General features: G+C 38.6%; 1 protein-coding gene across 6 annotated transcripts in view; it reads right to left on the bottom strand.

The window, feature by feature from the left end:
- Nucleotides 1-20,019, bottom strand: part of GRIA2 (glutamate ionotropic receptor AMPA type subunit 2) — a 98,438-nt gene that overhangs the window by 20,169 nt on the left and 58,250 nt on the right. For all 6 annotated transcript variants that reach the window (XR_005828905.1, XM_040600966.1, XM_040600923.1 and 3 more), the window contains exons 7-11: nucleotides 6,193-6,360; nucleotides 5,802-5,906; nucleotides 4,975-5,085; nucleotides 3,650-3,856; nucleotides 2,778-3,148 (exon numbers count right to left, since the gene is read on the bottom strand). Coding sequence is in view for 5 of the 6 variants with exons in the window: in XM_040600966.1 (XP_040456900.1) it covers nucleotides 2,778-3,148; nucleotides 3,650-3,856; nucleotides 4,975-5,085; nucleotides 5,802-5,906; nucleotides 6,193-6,360 (962 nt within the window). In the remaining variant the exon portion in view is untranslated. The remainder of the gene's footprint in view (nucleotides 1-2,777; nucleotides 3,149-3,649; nucleotides 3,857-4,974; nucleotides 5,086-5,801; nucleotides 5,907-6,192; nucleotides 6,361-20,019) is intronic.

Below are 20,019 nucleotides of genomic sequence, written 5' to 3'. Positions count from 1 at the left end.
TAAATAGAACCAATTCTAGACAAACCATTTTTACTAATTGCTAGTGTATAAAATATCTGTAATAATTCAGACATTAAGAGATTTATTCCATGTCACAACAGACTCACTAATTCACTCTACTACATGAAAATCAAGTCAGATAAGGTCCAGAAGATGTTATTAAAAAGGACCTTAGAAAAAAACTTTCAAATTCCTTCTAAACTGAGATTAATCTGCAAACAAATTTTCTGTCACCTTTGAAAAAATATCACATACTTATTTTGACATGGAGGTAATCTCAGTATAAAATAATTCTACTACAATTAAAAGATTGAACTATACTGTAAATACATATTTGAAAGGTAAAATCTCTGACAATATGTATTTAATAACCACCAATTTTATGGCACTTTATATTGTATAGATGACACCTGCTATAAATTACAATAATCTCCAAAAGCCCATGTCGGCAAACAAAGCTGCCACCGACTTTGTAAAAAAAGAATAAATTAAATGCTATTCCAGACATTATGCTGCCACATGACACTGTAGAAGTAAAAATTTTATGAGTGTCATTTATATTCAAAATTTTCCCATAAGGTCCATCCCAGTTAAATAAATCATTCCTTTTTTATGTATATTTCAAAAAGTTTCTGAAGACTGATAATTATATGCTAGTATGAACTCCCACTTTACAAGCACCTCATTCATCAGGTCATCAAATACTAATTTCTGTGCACAATTACCTAAATTTGTGCACCACATCTTATATTTACAAAGGTATTTATTGTATGGCAGTACTGAGAGTACACTCACATCTCCAAAAAAGATGAGGAAAACTCTGCTATAAGTTAGCATTATCATATAATATCTTATTCTGTTCTGCACTACAGTTTCTGTGCCCCCCTTGATAGTGACACAGGGACTGCTATTGCAGACCAGGATCCAGGTAGTCCAGCCTTACTCAGCATCACCTTCTGTTTCAGAGTCAAGAAGCCCTAGTTACTTGCCTGCTCTAAGATTCTTACAGTGGTTGTCATTTTCATTAATGACAGTAGTTAAATAGTGCAAAATTTAACTTCACAAAGCTATTTTGCTGATGCCTGAAGATAGTAATTTTCATATCTATTCCGTTTCATTTGCTGGGGAGTTTAAATTCCATAGTGATAGTTTTGGTGCAAGAACAAAAGTAACTGAGGTGCTTTCAGCCCTTCTCTCTTTTTATAATAAACAGATCATGCACAAACTAACCCCTTTCCTCAAAAATGTTTGTAATGAAATAAAGTGCTGTTTACTAAACATTGACAAACTAAACCTTGAATCTCCAAAACTGAGTTTTGTGCACCTTTTATGACTATTTAGTATCATTATTCTTACATCACCTTTGAAAAGTTACCAAACTGTGCACAACATTTGTCATGCCTCAATAGCCAGTAAATCAGTGATAAAAAAGCCAACAGATCATTATTCTACTGTGGCCTTGATTTAATAAAAATAATTTTGTAGCTAATAGAGGACTTTGCAGACAACTAAACCTGTGAAGTATGTAATCGACACAAAAACCCCACAGGACTGAAATTATCAGCTTGTCATGACCTGAAACAATTTGCTTTCTCTTCACTGCCTTATTTCTTGTATACAGTTCTTACTGTATTATATGCCAAATGCATTGTGTCTTCCATCATAAGAGCTGCCATATCTCACTGTGATATGCCAGCTTTTACGCAGAATTGCTGAAGTTCTCAGATAAGAAATGCTCTGCTATTTCTGCAGTAGAACAACTTGAAAACCTGCTGCTGCCTTTTGGGATGCACAGCTTCTAAGAAGTGCTCCCTTGGTGTAATTTATTTTGCACACTAGCCACTAGACCTGCCAGAAATTGACCTGTCCCCTGTCTCTCTTTAGGTTGTTTGGAAGAAAGTGAAATTGCTTAGTATAATTAGGTAGGTCTTCTGATTTGATTTCCTTCAACCCAGTTGCCCTATTTCACTTGTTACTATAGTTCCTTCGAGCAGCAAGTAGTTATTTACCTACCTACTTACCACTTTGCTGACTCAAGGCTAGAACCACTTCTGCACAAGGGAAATAGAATATTTAATGAGATGCAAAGAAATTAAGTTAAGTGCTTTACAGTTGTCCCTTATAAAGTAGGTGAAAATCCATGAGGAATTATGCATACATAAAACGGACCTTCAAATTCATTTAAGCCACTTCCTTTGCGACTTTTCTAGAACTAGGCCATGGAAAAACAGCAGCGTTTTGCAACTATTCACATGAAATTGGAGCCATCACATGATTTTTAATTCAGTTCTCTCCTACAGAAGGCTCTCCAACAGAAAACCAGTGGGTTAATAACTGTGTTATAATATGCAGTGAGTTTTAGAGGGAAAGTGCTTCCTGCGTAGGTCGTGACTAGTGTGTTACCCTTTTTTCCCATTACAGTTGTGAACAATAAGTACTGTCAACTGTAAAATGGGAATATGCAGCAAAAACACGGTACCCCTCCAAGAAGGCATGGAATGACTTGAACCTTATGCATTTTACAGTCTCTGCATGGTGTATATAACTTCACTTGGCAAATGTACGATCGACATTAAGACAGTATCGATCAAACACATCATGACCTTACGTCACAGACAACTGCTGGTATTTCAAGGACTTTTGTGATTTGAAGGAGGGAAAAAAAAGAGCGATTAATTTTTTTTTTCTGAGAGTGAAAATATATGCACCATGAACCTCCTCCCGCTGAGATGGCTGAGACCAAAAACGCACAAAGTTGAAATGGGTGAGTAACCAACCTTGGCGAAATATCGCATCCTTGCTGCATAAAGGCACCCAGGGAAAACCAGAGACTATTAAATATCCCAAATTCATTAGTTGATTCATTAGTTTGTGTTTCTCTTCCATCTTCAAATTCCTCAGTGTGCCACTCATATGGGCTAAATCTGCTGACCAGGAATAAAACTACACTGACCCCAATGTAGGCAAAAACAATGCACATCCAGATTTCATACGCTAACGGATCAAGAAATGAAAACACTCCTGGCTTGGACTTCTGAGGCTTCTTGATCATTATTGATATCCCCAGGCTCATAAAGGGCTTTGAGAAGTCAATCACCTCTTCTCTCACCAATGTTATAGTTAACGGAGCGATTGCAATATCGGCTTTCTGTAAAGGAAGAAAAAAAGCAAGTAATAGCTAATACGATGACCAAAGAATGGTTTAGTTTCTACTGCGTTTCACAAATGGAAAATAGAGCAGAGATGCTGGTGACATTCATTTCACCAAGAATGTCTTACGGAGAATTTCAGAAATTTTTAGTTGGAACTCTTCTCACTGCAATACATATAATCACATGGTTGGCAAATTCCAAGCTTCCCTTTTTACACACGCGCCTTTAAAAGCATATGACATTTAAAAGTGTTAGTAACGTACATTGTCTTTCACTTGCTCAGAAAGATGAAACATGCAGTCACTTCCTCCCAACCTCATTTGCATTTAAAATCTAACTCCGTGCTTTGCTTTCAAAATTTTTCATGTCAATACAACCTACTAATTCTCTATTAAAGGAGTTACACAATTTTCCTCTATTCTATAGAGAAAACTAAACCGAACTCCACTCCTTCCATTAGTCATCTTTAATGGCTTTATAATAAAAGATTTTCTTACCCCATAAACAAGTTCTCCAACCATCCCATTCCAGATTTTCGTGTCTGCATCCCTTGCCCCATACTTGCCATCCCCAACAATTGTGAGCTTATACTTGAATCCACAGTGTTTAGCAATTTCTGTAGCTAAGTCCACACAATAGCCCTCATATCGATCATTTCCTTCAAGCATTTCATGATTTTTCTTCATCATGACGTATGGGGACTCCTGCACAGAAAGAACTTGCCTTAGCTACTTGGTAAAGAGACAAACATTTCAGTTGTGCAAGTCATAGATTAATGTTTCCTTTTACATGTGACAAAAAGAGAGTAGGTAACATCTGAATCATATATGCTATGTATATGTTAGCTATTAATTATTAGTGTGACATGTCCTTAACACATTTAAAAGCTGCATTCTCCACAGCCATACACAAATAACGATACTTACAGGTATAGTGATTCCCAGCAGTATGTTAATAATGACCATGAATGTTAACAGGAGTTATTCAGAGAAGAAAAAGTTCCAAAATCAGTTTCTTTCGCTCACACAGTTTGGATGGAAGAAGGCAAAGATATTTAGTCGCTTTTCTTGTGGTCTTAATACAAGAAAATTCTTTCCTATTTCACAACCACATCCCTTCCTGGGAAAATACTTCAGGCTCTCCAAGCTATATCTTTATTGAATTACTACACAAACAATACGTTAAGGTATCTGTAACTACACAGAAAAGTTCTATCATCAGCAAAACTGCTGATGAGTCATAAATTGCATTAAAGTAACGTATCTCCTCTTTGCTCAGTTGTTACCTAACTATTCTTGCATTCAGTGAAATTCCTACGCTAGCCTGTGACTTGTCCAAACTGGTGAAGAAGCTGTGTAACTTCCGGAAACATGCTGTTCTGTGACAGTACATGATGTTAATTTTCTAGACAAATAGAACACAACTTTTAATGTTTTATTTTACACTTCACCAATCCACAGTAGCTATAATTCTGAAACATAAGAACCAGTCTCTTCACTGTTTGGCAAAATCTGTTCTCTAAAACTATGTTTCTGGTCTCAGACAAAGCACCTCTCCTTTGAAAGCAAGTATTAAATTTCCATTTTCAGGTCTGAAAATTTTAGTTTTCTAGAACGTTAAATCAATGACAACTTGTCTTCTACAGAATAAAACTGCATACTGAAGCACATTTCCTTAATGTTCACATTTTATTTATGTATCATAATGAGTAACAGGTCACAACCTCAAATAATAAAAAGACAGTATATTTAAACTAACACAATGACGAGAAAGAAATCACTGTAGGACAGACTGTCTTCTGACAAAATATGAGGTTAATTACCAAAATAGTGGTGACAATAATAGTCTTATTCTCTAGTCCTGAAGATTCATTTCCAAGAGGGCCATCAAGAGGATTCACAACCATTTTGTCCACTTCACTCCAATATCCAATCTAAAGAGAGTTTATAGGATGCACAGACACTAGTGAACATGAACTTTCATAGAAAAGGTGAAACATATTATTGCTATACCCTCGATTTAAGCTTACAAACTATTTTAGCTATGGATTTACCAGTGTAAATATTTCCATTTATAGAGTTAAAGACTATAACAGATAATAAAAGGATTGAACTAACAATATTTGTTCACATTAATTTATCTAACACAGGTATACCATTTTTATTCACATATTAACAGGTTTTAGTATCAGCATCACACACTGTACGATTGAACAGGTTACGAAATACTCCCGATTTGGAAGACATGAGAAACTGGCTTTTCCTGAAAGGTTTGGAATTAGAGCAGAAAGATAATCGCATTTAAAGAAACATCGCTGAAAAGCTGATTCGGCATTTGTCATTCAGAAGCATATTTCCCCAAATACTGGCTCACATTTAGCAATTCAGATCAGAAAGCAAAAAGTTTAATCCACAAAGCTGAAAGAAAAAATATTCTTATGTAGTACTTACCAGAAAGAACAACTTATATTGGTTAGAAAGAAATAATACGTATTTTTACTTTGTTCTGCAAGACGGTTGTGGAATACACCTATGGATAAATATTATCACAACTCATGCTTTAATTAATCTGTAGTGTTTCACTACCTACCTTAACCTGTTGCTTAGCACCATAAAACCTTTAAAGACACTGTAAGACAATTCAAATTACCTTCCGAGGACCAGTACTTTTGAGTTCCATGATGTTTATTGTAAAATTGATTCTCTTTCCATTCTGATCAAACTTTATATTTCCTGTTAGACCTTCCACCTGAACCTATATAGATGAAGATGAAAGCGGTAGAAGAATTAAGTTTTGTTTCTTTTTTAGAAAATGCACTTTGTATTTCCACCAATGATTACTGCTATTTCAAAAATATCCAGTTTAGACTCTTTTCCAAACACAATATGTTATCTTAGTATGAGACACGTTCCTGAGGAGCTCAGTTCCACGTTATTCCCAGCCAGATCCAGGCTGGTTAGGAGGCTGCAAGGTTTGTTTCAAGCATTTATAGAGAACTTCACACATGCACTCATTCCAGCATTCACTCCAGGGAAGCTACCTGTTTCAATGCCCTTTCTATTTCTACACCATGACCCCAGGGTACAGCTGGATTTGCAAGACAATCTCCAGCATTTCCTCTTCTGGAGATCTCAATCCTCTGTTTACGCAAATTACGGAAAGCTTCTGTCATCACTTGAACAGCATCATAGGTCAGAGCAGATGTATACTGAAAAGAAGTGAAAATATTTAATTAAAAAAACAGCTTCGGGTTCACTATACCTTCCCATACCTTTGCTAATCCCTTAAACACAGAAACATTAAAAATAAAACCAAAAAGATATACTTGAATTCAGACCAGTTTTTCTTTAGTTTGGAGGTCACTACCCTCTGAGGGGCATTTATGCAAATTAATGAAGTGTTCTCCATCAAAATGGTTAGAGGCAATGCTAATAAATCTACATTGAAGGATTTACAACTGTTTTTCAGTATGAATTACATTTCTTTATCACTACAAGTGTGACACGTTTCTGTGTGCAGATATGGCTGGAACTCCATGGAGGTGAAAGACAAAAAAAAAAATAAAAATCCACTATTTAAGTTGATTTAGCCTCTAAAAATAAGCAACTGTTCCTCTGATTACACTCTTCACAGAGATGCACTTATATACAGATCTCTAGGCTCCATCTCCTCCCACATACATACACAACAACGCAAGCAGCATACACTTGTATATATGTGTGCTTAACTTATTTGTTAAATATAAAAACTCAGGGGTAGCTATTTTCAAGCGTGCAATACCTTGTCAACACCATGCAAAACCACATTTTGGGCGGAGACGTCTGGAAGAAGTACTGCCCCTCAAAGAGCAGTACTGGTGAGGAAGAGCCCCATGTTCCTAGTCTGACACAATTTAAGGAGCTTTACAACTTTCGAGCCACCAGGGAGGAATCCTGTGACTGCATGCATCAGAACTGGCGCCAAGCAGTCAAAAGCGGTTATCTTAAGATGTAAAATTCTTCAGTCGCTGGACTAATGAACTCAACAGAAACCACATGTGCACATACACCAAGGACTTTGTTGTATGGGCTTTATGAGCCCAAACCACTGCAATTATGTCAAATAGAAGGGACAGTTTTGGAAATATGGGCCAGAATAAAACTTCTTACAGCCTTATGAATGAATGCAATGATCCCTATGAAGGCTATTAGATGCTGAAAATATATAAACTATAAAGCAGAGAGAAATGATATATTGGCTCTTTGCTTCAATGGCTCAGACTTTAATGAGAATTTTAATTAGGTAGATCAAGTCATGCAGAAGGCTCTTGTAACCAAGGCAGGCTCCTGAATTGAGGTCATCTCTGTACGCAATTGTTAGACTTTGGAAAGGAAGAAAACGAAGGTGGAACTCTTTTTTTTCAGATATATAAAACTTACTGGGTGATTAATATGAATCTTCTCAAGAAAGTTCTCTCAGTGACTTGTATGGAAATCTTTAAAGGGATCAGAACAGCAGAAGAATGAAGTGAAAGACAGGCTGGAGCCGATACTACTTGCTACTACTGGAGTAGCAGTGATTAAGTGGTGGACATGGATGTCGGGACGAGGAGAGAAGGTAACAGAGAGAAGGGAAAGGACCCGGACTCATTTATTTAGGACTGACAAGCAATACTTCTTTAAGTGTAGCTTTTTGCAGTACAGAAACATATTCCTCCACACTAGCATTTTTAAGAAACTTTGGATACAGCACGGACATTAACCACCAAAACATACTTCAGGTAGCAGAGAAAATAAGAGCTTGAAATTGAGATATTACAGTGCTATCTAAATCAGTTATTCTGTTTCATTTGGTTATTGGGATATGTTTAACGCATCATCTCAAGAATATTAACTCTATAGTAATTAATTACTGGCCTGAATACTCACAACTCAGTCATATATTCAGTTTGTGTAGGGCTTTGTCTACCAATATATATCTGTACATGTATACACATCACCATATACATAAAGTCCACATGCTTTAATTTAGTTTGTCAGCCTTAATCTAAGGATCTCAAAATCTTTTATAAGCATCTTACACCTTCGTGTTGTTGGAGATGCCATGAAAGCAAACAGCCCATGCATTATTTCTTACTGCTTTTTTCTGCATACACTTTCAGCTCCTAATAACCTTCATGGGGCTCATTAAAACTATCCGTAGCTTAATGAATAGATGTCAAGCTGACAAACTAAACCAAAGTGAACTCGTTGCCATAAACAAGAAGTGACAGCCCGACAACCTGCTTGTGCAGAGGGGTGGCTGTGTGCGTTTGTGTCTGTGTAACAAATAAAATTGTCCTAAGTTCAAGGATTCATTAGCTTTGTCCTCCTTCACTTTGTTTTATACTGGAGATGCATCCACATCCTGATCTGCACTATTAAAATAAGTGGGAGCACTATTTGGAATATTATTCTGTGGAAGTGGGATGGGCTCTTACAGCCTACTAGTTTTACAGCAGTGTAAACCTCCTAACTTCACTTCCTTTCAACTTTACGTGATTAAATCAGCAACTTTAATACAAAATGGATAAGTACTAACCTATACTTCCTACAGAATCACCTGTATTAATTAAAACATGGCAAAGAATAGGCAAAAAATAATCTCACTTCTCGTATTTCTAGAACTATGATAATAATAAGCTGGCTATGAACTATAATATAATGCACTGAAGAGCCTAAGGACTTCATGTTATTTGCTATGAAACACGGGTTGCACGCACGTCATATGAAAAGAATTCTCTCTAAATAAATAAATGCACTAATTGCCAAGAAGAGAAACCACTTAGATTTATAATGTACTATAGATCTTACTAAAATTTGTAAGCTGCAACTGCAAAGATGAATTTGAAAAGTAAAACCAAAGTCCTCCCAGACTAAGCAGAAGATATTAATCATGCACTGTTCAAGAAAAACTGGCAGGATGTTGAATTTTCTAACTTTAGCTGTTTTCCAGTAATTGAGAAGATACCAGAAATCCTTAACTAAAAAGCCCAGTACCCTATTTTGTACAACCAGTAACTGGATCTTCTGAAGATGAAATTGCATGAGACACCACCAGAAGCACAAGATTTTTTTTGTATATGTATTTTAAAGCTGTAAGGTATTACAAAAAGATGTAATGTTAGCCTGTTAGTCCTGCATTTAACCCAATGCTGTCCCTGTGCTGAAGACAAAGTTGAGAGATATGCTTAGAGATTTAAAATATAACATTAAAAGAACATACCTGGGCAGTGGAAAAGAGAGAAATGCAAAAAAAGAAGAAAAAAAAGTCGGGTTTTTTTTCTGGATTGGAATATCTCCAATGTCTAAATCTATCCTTGACGTACTAATTGTTTCTTTTACAGCCAGAGAAGAGAAACAAGCATTTTAAGGTGTGATTCATTTGACCTGTTAGCCACCTCCTTTAAGATGAAATGACTCATGCCTTAGATGTCATTAATTTGATCTCCAGTGGCTTCCGAGACTACTGGAGGAGTCGAGGGTGGTCAGCTTAGATACATATGTTTGTGCCGTAGACACACTAAACCCGAATTAAACCCACTCAAGGGGACTATGAATTTGCCATTCAGCCCTAACCTAACACAACAGCAAGAAATACAAACACAATAACAGGGTATTTTGGGCAGACTCTACCAGCAGTCAAAGAAAGGCCTGCTAGTATACGAGACACTAGGGAGACCTCTGCCACAACGGCACGTCCAGGTGAAACACTGTTCAAGAAGGCTGAAATCAGTCTGAAAGAGGCACAGGAGAAGGTTCCTCACCATGTGTAGGGGCTGTTATTGGAATAGCAGAAGGGACACTGTGTCACCAACAGAGGTTAAGAGAAAAGAGGTCTAAAATCACATACAAACGTTTTCCCTTAGAGAGAGGTAAGATCCAAAGAGAGGTAATACAGGAAATGTTCTTTGTTGCAACAGCAGGTGAGTAGAATCAATAGGTATAAGCAAAAGTTTAGCATTTTTCCTTAGATTTAAACAATTTAAATATGCTTTAGTACCAACAAATGTACATCACATGCAGTGAAGATACAAACTGTATGTCCTTGTAGGTTGTGAGTATATTAAATATTCAGTTTACTGCTCTATACTAGTAATATTTTTCCAGTGGTTCACTACACATTTTTTTTACCTTGTTTGTTAATACTTCACTACACTATACACAGACTAAATTGGGATATCAAACAGTCCCTTGTTTTAATATGTTACAGCTTTATTTTGCTTTGATAATTATATTCAATAAAATCTCTCATATGAATTCCGTGCATTTTTCCCCACAGCAAAGTATTTCCCTACTTGAATGCTAGTAAGTATCACTAAAGCAAAACTGTCTTTTCATAGTACTTTGTATATAATTGCACTTTTTGGTCAAAATATTCACAAAACTCTGTCAAATTGTTTGTAATTTTAGAAGTACCTGCTAGAGATGTGTATATAGATATAGAAGCACTCCTACATTTTTATATTTTATACATTTAAAAAAATTGATTTTGATTAAAAAATAGGTACATACATATATAAACCCGCAAGCAAAAAGAATGAGAGACAAATTTATGTGCCAAGAACTAGTAAAGGAATTAGGTAACTACCTCTTGTGACTTTCAATGTAGTCAAACTAGCGCAAGTCAAGCACCTATTTCTTAAGGGTCTGTCTTTAATTAATATATCTGGAGGCTATTTCGGAATGGATAGCATTACACACTTTGGAAAACATTTGAAAGTGGTCTGACAGATGAAACAGCGGAAAATTCACTAATTGGTAGGAAACTACCTTCTTCAGGATCTCCTGTGATGCTCTGCATACTGTCAGGACAGAGCACAGGAATGCAAATTGTTACTTCCAATAGAAATAAGAGTCGTTGTCAGATGTTGTACACTAAATGTCATTGTAAATCCAGATGGCTTTTAATTGTGCCCATAATCACACATTGTTTTCATTTGTTCTGTGCAGGCATTAGCATGAATGGGAGCCTGTATGAAGCAGCACGTTGGGCTGGCTGCATTCAAACGCAAATGGACTTTAAGCACAGGAGCATCTCCATTACCTATGGGCATGTTTCAAAACACCAGACACAGGAGGCAGAGGTCGGGGAGCCCAGGAGAGGCTGAACTCCAGCTTATTCCTCTTTGATCTTTATAACGGAATTAAGCTCTTGTGAAAAATGAAAGCCTTTACAACAGACTTGCTTCCAGCTGAAAATAATCGCATATGTATGCAATACATTTGGAAATATCAACTGATTATTTGTACATTTTTTTATAACAGTCCTGGTCCTGACTAAAAGGGGACGAGAAATTAATAAAATGTAAAATGACCGGACCTTTAAAAAAGTTTTTTTTTAAATTAATCTCAGTAAAGATGGAGTTCGAGATCAAGCCCTATTTACCTTAACAAATATACTATCTTTATTAAATGTTGTTTCCAAAGATTGTAGGGTTTGACTGACTTACGTTTTGATGATAGCCTTTATTTAAATGTAAATCAAGCATTCTGTGTGCACAAAAGAGCTAAACAAACAATAGGTATTTTTCCTCTGAAATGTCATAATGTTTTGGGCAGATGCAAAGTATGCCTTAAAGCAACCTGACACCTTAGAAAAATTTACGAAAACCTGCTGATTTTGTGATGTGTTTATGCTCTCCAGGTATCTCCTTGTTTGGTTTAGAAGTGCTGCTTTCTGGTCACACCCAGAACAGCTTTGGTTTCTAGCCCATCAGCTACGCTCCTGCCTGATCTACATCCCAGGAAGCCTAATGCCTATTGCAAAGACATGTTCATAGCAGGTCCAGCAGACGCTGGCAAGAACAGGGCACTTGAATTATCCTGACACTTCCACTGCAGGGTACTTATACGGAAAGTGACCTTCTTTCACTCCTTTCAAAACTGACTATAGCAAAGATCACAAGATTTAGGAACCCCAAGGTGCTCGGCCTTTCTACCTACTTCACCTGCCAGTCTAATAGGAAGGAGATTCCTGGACTGTAATTCCTCCCTCCAGATTACTTCCAAACCAGAAGAACACTCTTCTCACTATAGTCATCAGAGCTGCTAATTCAGCAGAAAAAACGAGTGCAGGTACCTTCCACCTCCCCTCTTTTCCTTCTTTTCTTCATTTTACACTCAGGACAGAGGTTTTAAAGTACTTTGGTCTTCCATGAGATGTAATGCAATAGCCAAAAAGAAGAGCTAACAGTACTGTGAAACAGATGTTTCCTCAAAATAGGAGAAAGAAGTCAGAGAAGAGAAAAATTACAGATCTGGACAAAAGTCTTAGCAACAAAGTAAACCCTCTGTCTTCCAGGAGGAAGCAAAACAATGCCAGAACTTATTAATGGCACCGGCATATGGACCTCCTGAAGTTCCAGACCTTTTTCCGTTCAAAAGAAAGTCAGCATGCATGTCTTACACTCCTTCAGGAGTGCTAATAGCAAAGTTGTGTGGGAATTTATCCCTTCCATTGTTCAGAAGGCCAAATTAACCTAACATTGTGCCCCGTTTATTTTCTAAAATGCATTGCAAAGATCTCTGCCGTGTCCCACAATCTTCAAAATCCTTTTGCCTTTGTTTCAACTAAACCACCTGTGCCCACAGAAAGATGGACAGGTGCTTTCAGAAGTGCCCCAGCTTCTGCTGATCATGGCAAATGGATCCGAAGCGCACAGCTGGTGAGACAACTCAATATTGTTCACTCAGAGAGTGTTCAGTAATGATGGCATAGCACAGTGCACTGCTGGACAAGGCTTTTATTTTGCTGTTGCTCCAATAATCATGTATAAGCAATTAAAAATCAGTGAAATACTGAAGCAGACACCAAGGTCTGCAAGGTGCTCTCCCAGCCAGTGCCATTTAAAAAAACATGGCAGCTTGCATGCTAGTATTAAAAACAAAACAAAGAAACCAGAAAACTGTTCACAACTGTAGTCTTTTTTTCTAAATCTGTCATACTGTGCTGCAATACAAACACATCTTTCCTTTAAACACTTCTTAATGAGAAAGAATAATATCAGGTATGAAAACAAGAGCTTGAAAGAAGTACAGTAGCTCTTAAAGCAAATCTTCACACTGTATCTTCTTACTCTACCTTATACCTTTCCTCCTCCCTCTGAAAAAAGCCTAAATAATTAAAACTAAATAAATCAGAACACCTAATTTCTCCTTATGATAAAGGCAGAAACAACTGTAATCATAATTTCCATATTTGCACAAATGTGAATTGTACATTCACTATATTTGTGTAACAACTTCTTTGAACCTCAAATCACGGAGCTTCTTAAAATATCCAGTCATTACTCAATGGCTGAAAAGTTTACTAGCCTGAACTCACTTCTTTTTATTAAGTTCCTTAAGAACTCTCTTAATTCTTGACCTATTCTTTTCCATTTTCCCGGAAGCTTTTTAAACCCTCCTAATCCTCAAACCTAAAGCTTAGTCCTGGTGAACTTTCTATCTCCAAAAAACCACAGAGCTTGACAAAAAATTAAACCCAATTACTTGGATTTGAATCCACAGAGCTTGACAGAAATAATAAAAACAATTATTTGGATATGAACCCACAGCATTTCACCGGAAAAACAAAAGATGTTGTTTTCTGATCTATGCCACTGCCTGTGGAAAATACACATACTGACAAATAAGATTTTACAATTATTTGTGTAATTAACTTTAAACTGAATGCACTTGCAAAACAGCAATGCCACTGATGATAAAATCACCTTTAATTTACTGTAAACACAAAGAACATATGCTTTTTAAATTGACACCCTATGAATACGTAAAAACCTTTTTCTTCAAGGCTAAGCTAGAGAAAAGTATGTCGCTCCTCACGATGATAAAATCAGCGGGATCCAGCAGCAAAACCTGAAGCCTGTGATTCTAACAGTGAAAACAGACCAAGTAGGGAAATTTAAAGCAGTAGATGAGAATAAAACATACAAATAGGAAGACAAACAACTTCCCTGTTAAAATCATGCTGTAAGAAATGGATTTGAAAGAACTAGTATGAATGTTTAAAGTGGTGGTTTTGTGGTGTGGTTTTCTTTTTTTGGGTGGTAGCTGTTTGCTGTTTTGGGGTGGTGGGGTGGTGGTGTTTTTCTTTTTTTCACTGCTTTACCCTAAAAATACACTTTGAATCTCTTTAGAACACAGGAATTTATCACAAAAGTCACTTCCTCTTTAAAAGTTAACGTTAGCCATAAATCCATAAGCATATGACTTACAGCAGATATAAATTTTAAAATATAAAATGCTCTTTTACTAAAATATTTACTGAAATAGTCTTAAATGTCTGCTCTTTTTATGATAAAAATGGCCATCCAAGCATTATTAATGATGGTAAATACCTTAAATTTAAGCTTTTAACCAAGACAAAGTTATTGAGATGATCATAAAAATGTATTTAGATAATTTTCTAGTAGAATAATTAATGGTTGGTGCATTTACTGAAAATGGTAGAAGAGAGTTTAGAGATTAAATCATTCTGGTTTATAAAATGACCAATACTTATATGAATAGTAAGAACCTGAAAATTCCATTAGGCTCTTCAGCTGTATTGTTTTACTCATAGTCCACAGAAAGTCCTATATAGATTATTGGAAATAAATTATTTACCCTAGAAGCTGAACAACACTACAACAGAAAGTATTCCAAATTGGAATTTAATATGAAGATTCTTTAGATTTGAATTTCTGACTAGCCTATTAAATAAAGCCACACTAAGTGATCTTTTAATTTGGTTTTAATATATTCTGGATCATCACCATTCTCTGTAACAATCTGTAGGAGGTGTACCTGGACTCAGTATTACAATACATCTTGCACAAATCCACTTACAGGGGCGGAGGAAAAAAACCCACCCACGATCTGAGTTATCATACATGCTGCAGTTCTACAGATTTCCCAAACCTGCCATTTAAAACTAATGGCAATTATTTAAGTCTTACATTTAAGAAGAAAGATAACCCCCCCAAAACTAAATCATTTTCAATATCAATTCTCACGTACCCCAACCAGCACAAGTATCTGCCTTTTGTCTCAAGATGAAACACTTCCTCCTGTCTGCTCTGATCTAATTCCAAGTCAAATGCTAACAGAATTAAATACACCAACCTTACCAGGCTGCTGGTTTTACCAAGAAATAGTTACCGTCAGACACTAATCAACACTTCATGTTTGCTTTTGTGCCACCCCATACTGGCTATACAGGCAGCTACCCCCTTGGACTGGTCTCCAGTACCAGCCCTGCCCCAGCAGTAACCCTCGGTGTCTCCTCTCCTTGTTCATGTAAGCCATGCTCAGTGCTTCTCCTCCTCCCTTACTCCCCCCATACAGACCGACCCCTCCCCAGCTCCGAGCTGCCACCACCCTTCTGTGCCTTCCACCTACATCCCAGCAGACTCCCCTTGTTGCCAACCCCTTTTTTTGACTGACACATTCCTACTACTCCTACTTTCAGCTTCGTTTATCACCCCCCCCCCTTCTCTTATCCCCCTTGCTCCACCAAGCTCTCCTGTCCTAAATGACATTGGCCTCAGTGAGGCCAGAGCTATGCCTCATCTTGCTGAACACATGGAGCACGAAGGAATAGCAGCTCTCTTCTGTTTCTATTAACTATATTCAGGTGAATTGCCAATTGAAAAAAAAGTGATAAAGAGTTCCCAGGAAAACAGGCAGGAGAAATCCACTTTGTTGGCTGAAGTTCCTTAGACACTTACCATCACTAAGAATAAGTAGATTCAAATTCAAAGAAACAGAGCTGCGTAGGGACATCAGGATCTGGCTCTGTAGTTTTCTAAGTCTGGCAAATACTGTTGCTTTAGCACAGTACAGCCACTTTTACTTGCAGGATCAAAGGATCTGGGTCAATAGGCTCTTCGTACATCTGAGACAAATCTGCAGATACTGCCTCAAACCACCCACTGCTTGCACAGACTAAATGTTCCATTCGTTAATTGAGTCTTCTTTAAAAAAAACAAAACCAAACACAAACCAACTATGCTGGAATGAGTGACTGCTTATGCAAAAAAGCCTTAAGCTATTAAAAAAGAAGTAAGACTTTTAATGCTGAATTTTCTTACATCCATATTTTTCATATATATTTTTGCAATTAGAGAAGGTTGAATATTGGGATTCAAAAGTCCAGTGAAACCAGGTACCTGGAACACCAGCTGCTAGGTGTATATTTTTTATGCCCAGGAAACAAAAACATGACGACTGTAAAATGTAGGCAGAAAAAATTCACATATCTACAGTTTTTACCAGGGCACTTTAATTAAAAAATAATAAAAAAACCCCAGCCACCCCACCCACAGTTCATTTCCTGATTAAATCACATAATAAATACTGAAATTAACTAATATTTTAAAGATTTTATTTATAAATCATTATAATCTACTTGAATTCAGGCATAATCAATCATATTTTTCTACTAATACTGTAGCAATTGCAACAGAGTATCACCTATAATTTTTATTAAAATGCCTGGTATTATAAAAACACTTTCCAGCATACTGCAATCATAAGAGGAATGCCTCAAAATGAAGGTATTGTGTACAAATAATGTACATTTGCTTTATCTTCTATATCTAGACCAAATGTTTTCTGAATTTTCAGTTTGAAGAAGCGTTTTCACTGTTCTCTTTGTTCCTATTATCAGTGAGTCATCTCAATTTTAATTATTTCTACAAGGTAAATAAGTACTTCTGTATTTCTCTGCAGGTTCTCTGTATTCCATCCTTGAGGTAAAGCAGCACTAGTAGAGTTAAACCATCAGCTTTCAATTACAAGCTTCACTCTTCCTGACTTACACTTTCACATAGGCAGTTTTCAACTTTTGCAATTTTATCATAAACAACACACTGTTTGGTTACTACGCAAACACTTCAAATTCTGGAATCACATTATCTTTGAAAAAATAGATTTTGTGATAATTTTCTAAAAGACTAGACTATAAAAAGAGACTTCAAAATGTGAAACTGATGAAGGCAAAACAAGAAGGCAAAACAAAACTATCATTTTGTTATCTTAGCTATGCATTGACTGGGGACAGGGGCGGGGGGGCGGGGCGTGGAAGAGATTAGGAAGCTTGAAATACAATTGCATGAATTCTGAACACCTGAAACAAATGCCCCTGCACGAAGCAGCTGAAGCCACCAAAAGCACCTGCAATGTGCACTGAGGTTGTTACCATCTTCCAGCACAACAGTACCTCTGTGGGTCTGAGCTGCTTCAGGTCCTCAGCCTGAAAGTCCCGAAGCCTTTGCTGCCTGCTGCACATATACTCTGTATGTATCATACACAAGTTCTCTCAGATACTTCTTGCACACACCAAGCGTAAGGCTGCTCTTAGAAAATCTCACCCTTGAGCAGGACGGGTTTAGAATGAACTATTTCAGTTGGAAGGGACCTGCAACGATCAGCCAGTCCAACAGCCTGACCAAAAGTTAAAGCATGTTGCTAAGAGCACCGACAGGCCTGGGGCATCGACCACCTCTCTAGGAAGCCTGTTCCAGCGTGTGACCACCTCTTGGTAAAGAAATGCTTCCTGGTGTCCAGTATAAAGCTCCTCACCCAGGAGCTCAGCACCTCCCTCTCCCCTTCCCCTCCTCAGGGAGCTGCAGAGAGCAACGAGGTCGCCCCTCAGACGCCTCCTCTCCCATCTAGACAAGCCCAAAGTCCTCAGCTGCTCCCCACGGGACATTCCTTCCAGCCCTTCCACCAGCTTTGTTGCTGGTGACATTCTGGACACATTTGAAGACCTGAACATCCTTCTTAAATGTCAAGGCCCCGAACTGGACACAGTGTTCAAGGTCGGGCCGCACCAGTGCTGAATACAGCGGGATAATCCCCTCTGCTGACCAGCTGGTTATACTGGGATGCCCCCCAGGATGTGGGTTGCCCCCTTGGCGGTCTGGCCGCGCTGCTGCCAGCCAGCACCCCCAGGCACTTGCCACAGGGCTACTTCCAGCAACTCCGCTCCCAGTTTATGCTTGTGGGCTTTAAGCTTAGTACTGATGAGGTGGGTTGACCTTGGCTGGATGCCAGGTGTCCTCCAAAGCTGCTCTATCACTCTTCCTCTTCAGCTGGACAGGGGAAAGAAAATATAAGTAAAGGCTGGTGGACTGAGAAGGGTGGGGAGAGATCTCTCACCAATTACCTTCATGGGCAAAACAGACTCAGCTTGGGGAAATTAATTTAATTTATTGTCTATCAAAACAGGGTAGGGTAATGAGAAAACAAAGACTAAACCTTGAAACTCCTTCCTCCCACCTCTCCCTTCTTCCAGGTCTTAACTTTACTCCGCATTTTCCCTACCTCCCTCCTCCTGAGTAGCACAGGGGAATGGGGGTTACAATCACTTCATCACAGGTTGCTTCTGCCGTCTTCCTCACGCTGCTCCCCTGCTCCAGCGTGGGGTCCCTCCCAAGGCCGACAGCCCTCCATGAACTTCTCCTGTGTGGGTCCCCCCACGGGCTGCAGCCCTTCGGGAGCAGCCGGCTCCAGCGTGGGTCCCCGGTGGGGTCACAGGTCCTGCCAGCAAACCCGCCCCAGCCCGGGCTCCTCTCTCCATGGGGCCACAGGTCCTGCCAGGGGCTGCTCCAGCGTGGGCTGCCCACGGGTCACGGCCTCCTTTGGGCATCCACCTGCTCCAGCGTGGGGTCCCCACGGGCTGCGGGTGGGATCTGCTGCAGCGTTAACCCCCACGGGCTGAGGGCACAGCCGGCCTCCCCATGGGCTTCCCCTGGGGCTGCAGGGGAGCCTCTGCTCCGGCCCTGGAGCACCCCCTGCCCCTCCCCCTGTGCCGGCCTGGGGGGCTGCAGGGCTGCTCCGCTCACATATTCTCACTCCTCTTTTCTGCTGCAATTGTGTCGTGCAGATATTTTTTTCCCCTTCTCAAACATGTTATCTCAGAGGTGCTACCACCATCACTGATGGGCTCGGTCTTGGCCAGTGGTGGGTCCGCCTGAGCTGGCTGGTATTGGCTCCATCGCACATGGGGGAAGCTTCTGGCAGCTTCTCACAGAAGCCATCCCTGTAGTCCCCCTGCTACCAAACCCTTGCCATGCAAACCCAGTACAACTTATCACACCTCACTAGCTTTCAAGAGGAACAAATTGAACTTCTTTCTGGAATTATACAAAAGGCTGTCCCCAAACAGACTGGATTAGGAAGCTGGAACATTTGGATGTGAATGGGTGTGCTGTCCTTCAGTGTCCTTCCAAACAGCAAAAGGTTTGCCTTGGACATAACAGCCTGACACAAGACTAAGGCTCAGAAAGCCCAGCAATACTTGTAAATACACAATAGTGGGTCAAAAGGGAATTTCAGCCTCTTATTATTAAGCCTTTGTACTTTTAAAAGCAGGTTTGTTTGGTACTTTACAAAGAAGTTTACCAGGATTATTAACTCTTCTAGAATTGCATGCAGAGACTGGTAACTACCTCAGCTGCAACAGATATATTTTAAATTTATCAGAGGTAAACAACATATCAGCTTTACTTCTGAAAGATAAGACCTTTTTTAAACAGACAGCAAAGCACTATTTTAAGTGTCTTGCTTAATCTTTAAATCTTGTGGGTTTTATCAGCACAGGTACAGTGCAGCAACAAATGAGTGTCTCTTCTCATCTGTATCCCAAGACTGCATTTCCTTGTAATTAATGTTTTATAAATTCTGAAGATACACTTTTAAAACAATTTGATCTTGGTCCTCTTCTGGGCCTTTGTGGAACAGGTTTTCAACAATGTTTTCCTTTCTTGAAGAGCACATTTCTTTGAAATGTACTTTTTCTTAGAAGAGGTGTCTTTCTCAGTTTTCAGGACTATACATGGATGCTGTGATAGGTCTTGTCA

Source organism: Falco naumanni, chromosome 1, assembly GCF_017639655.2.
Source record: "Falco naumanni isolate bFalNau1 chromosome 1, bFalNau1.pat, whole genome shotgun sequence".
NCBI classification, from domain to species: domain Eukaryota; kingdom Metazoa; phylum Chordata; class Aves; order Falconiformes; family Falconidae; genus Falco; species Falco naumanni.
The sequence above is the reverse complement of the archived record's forward strand: the minus strand, read 5'-3'. Positions and strand labels throughout refer to the sequence as shown.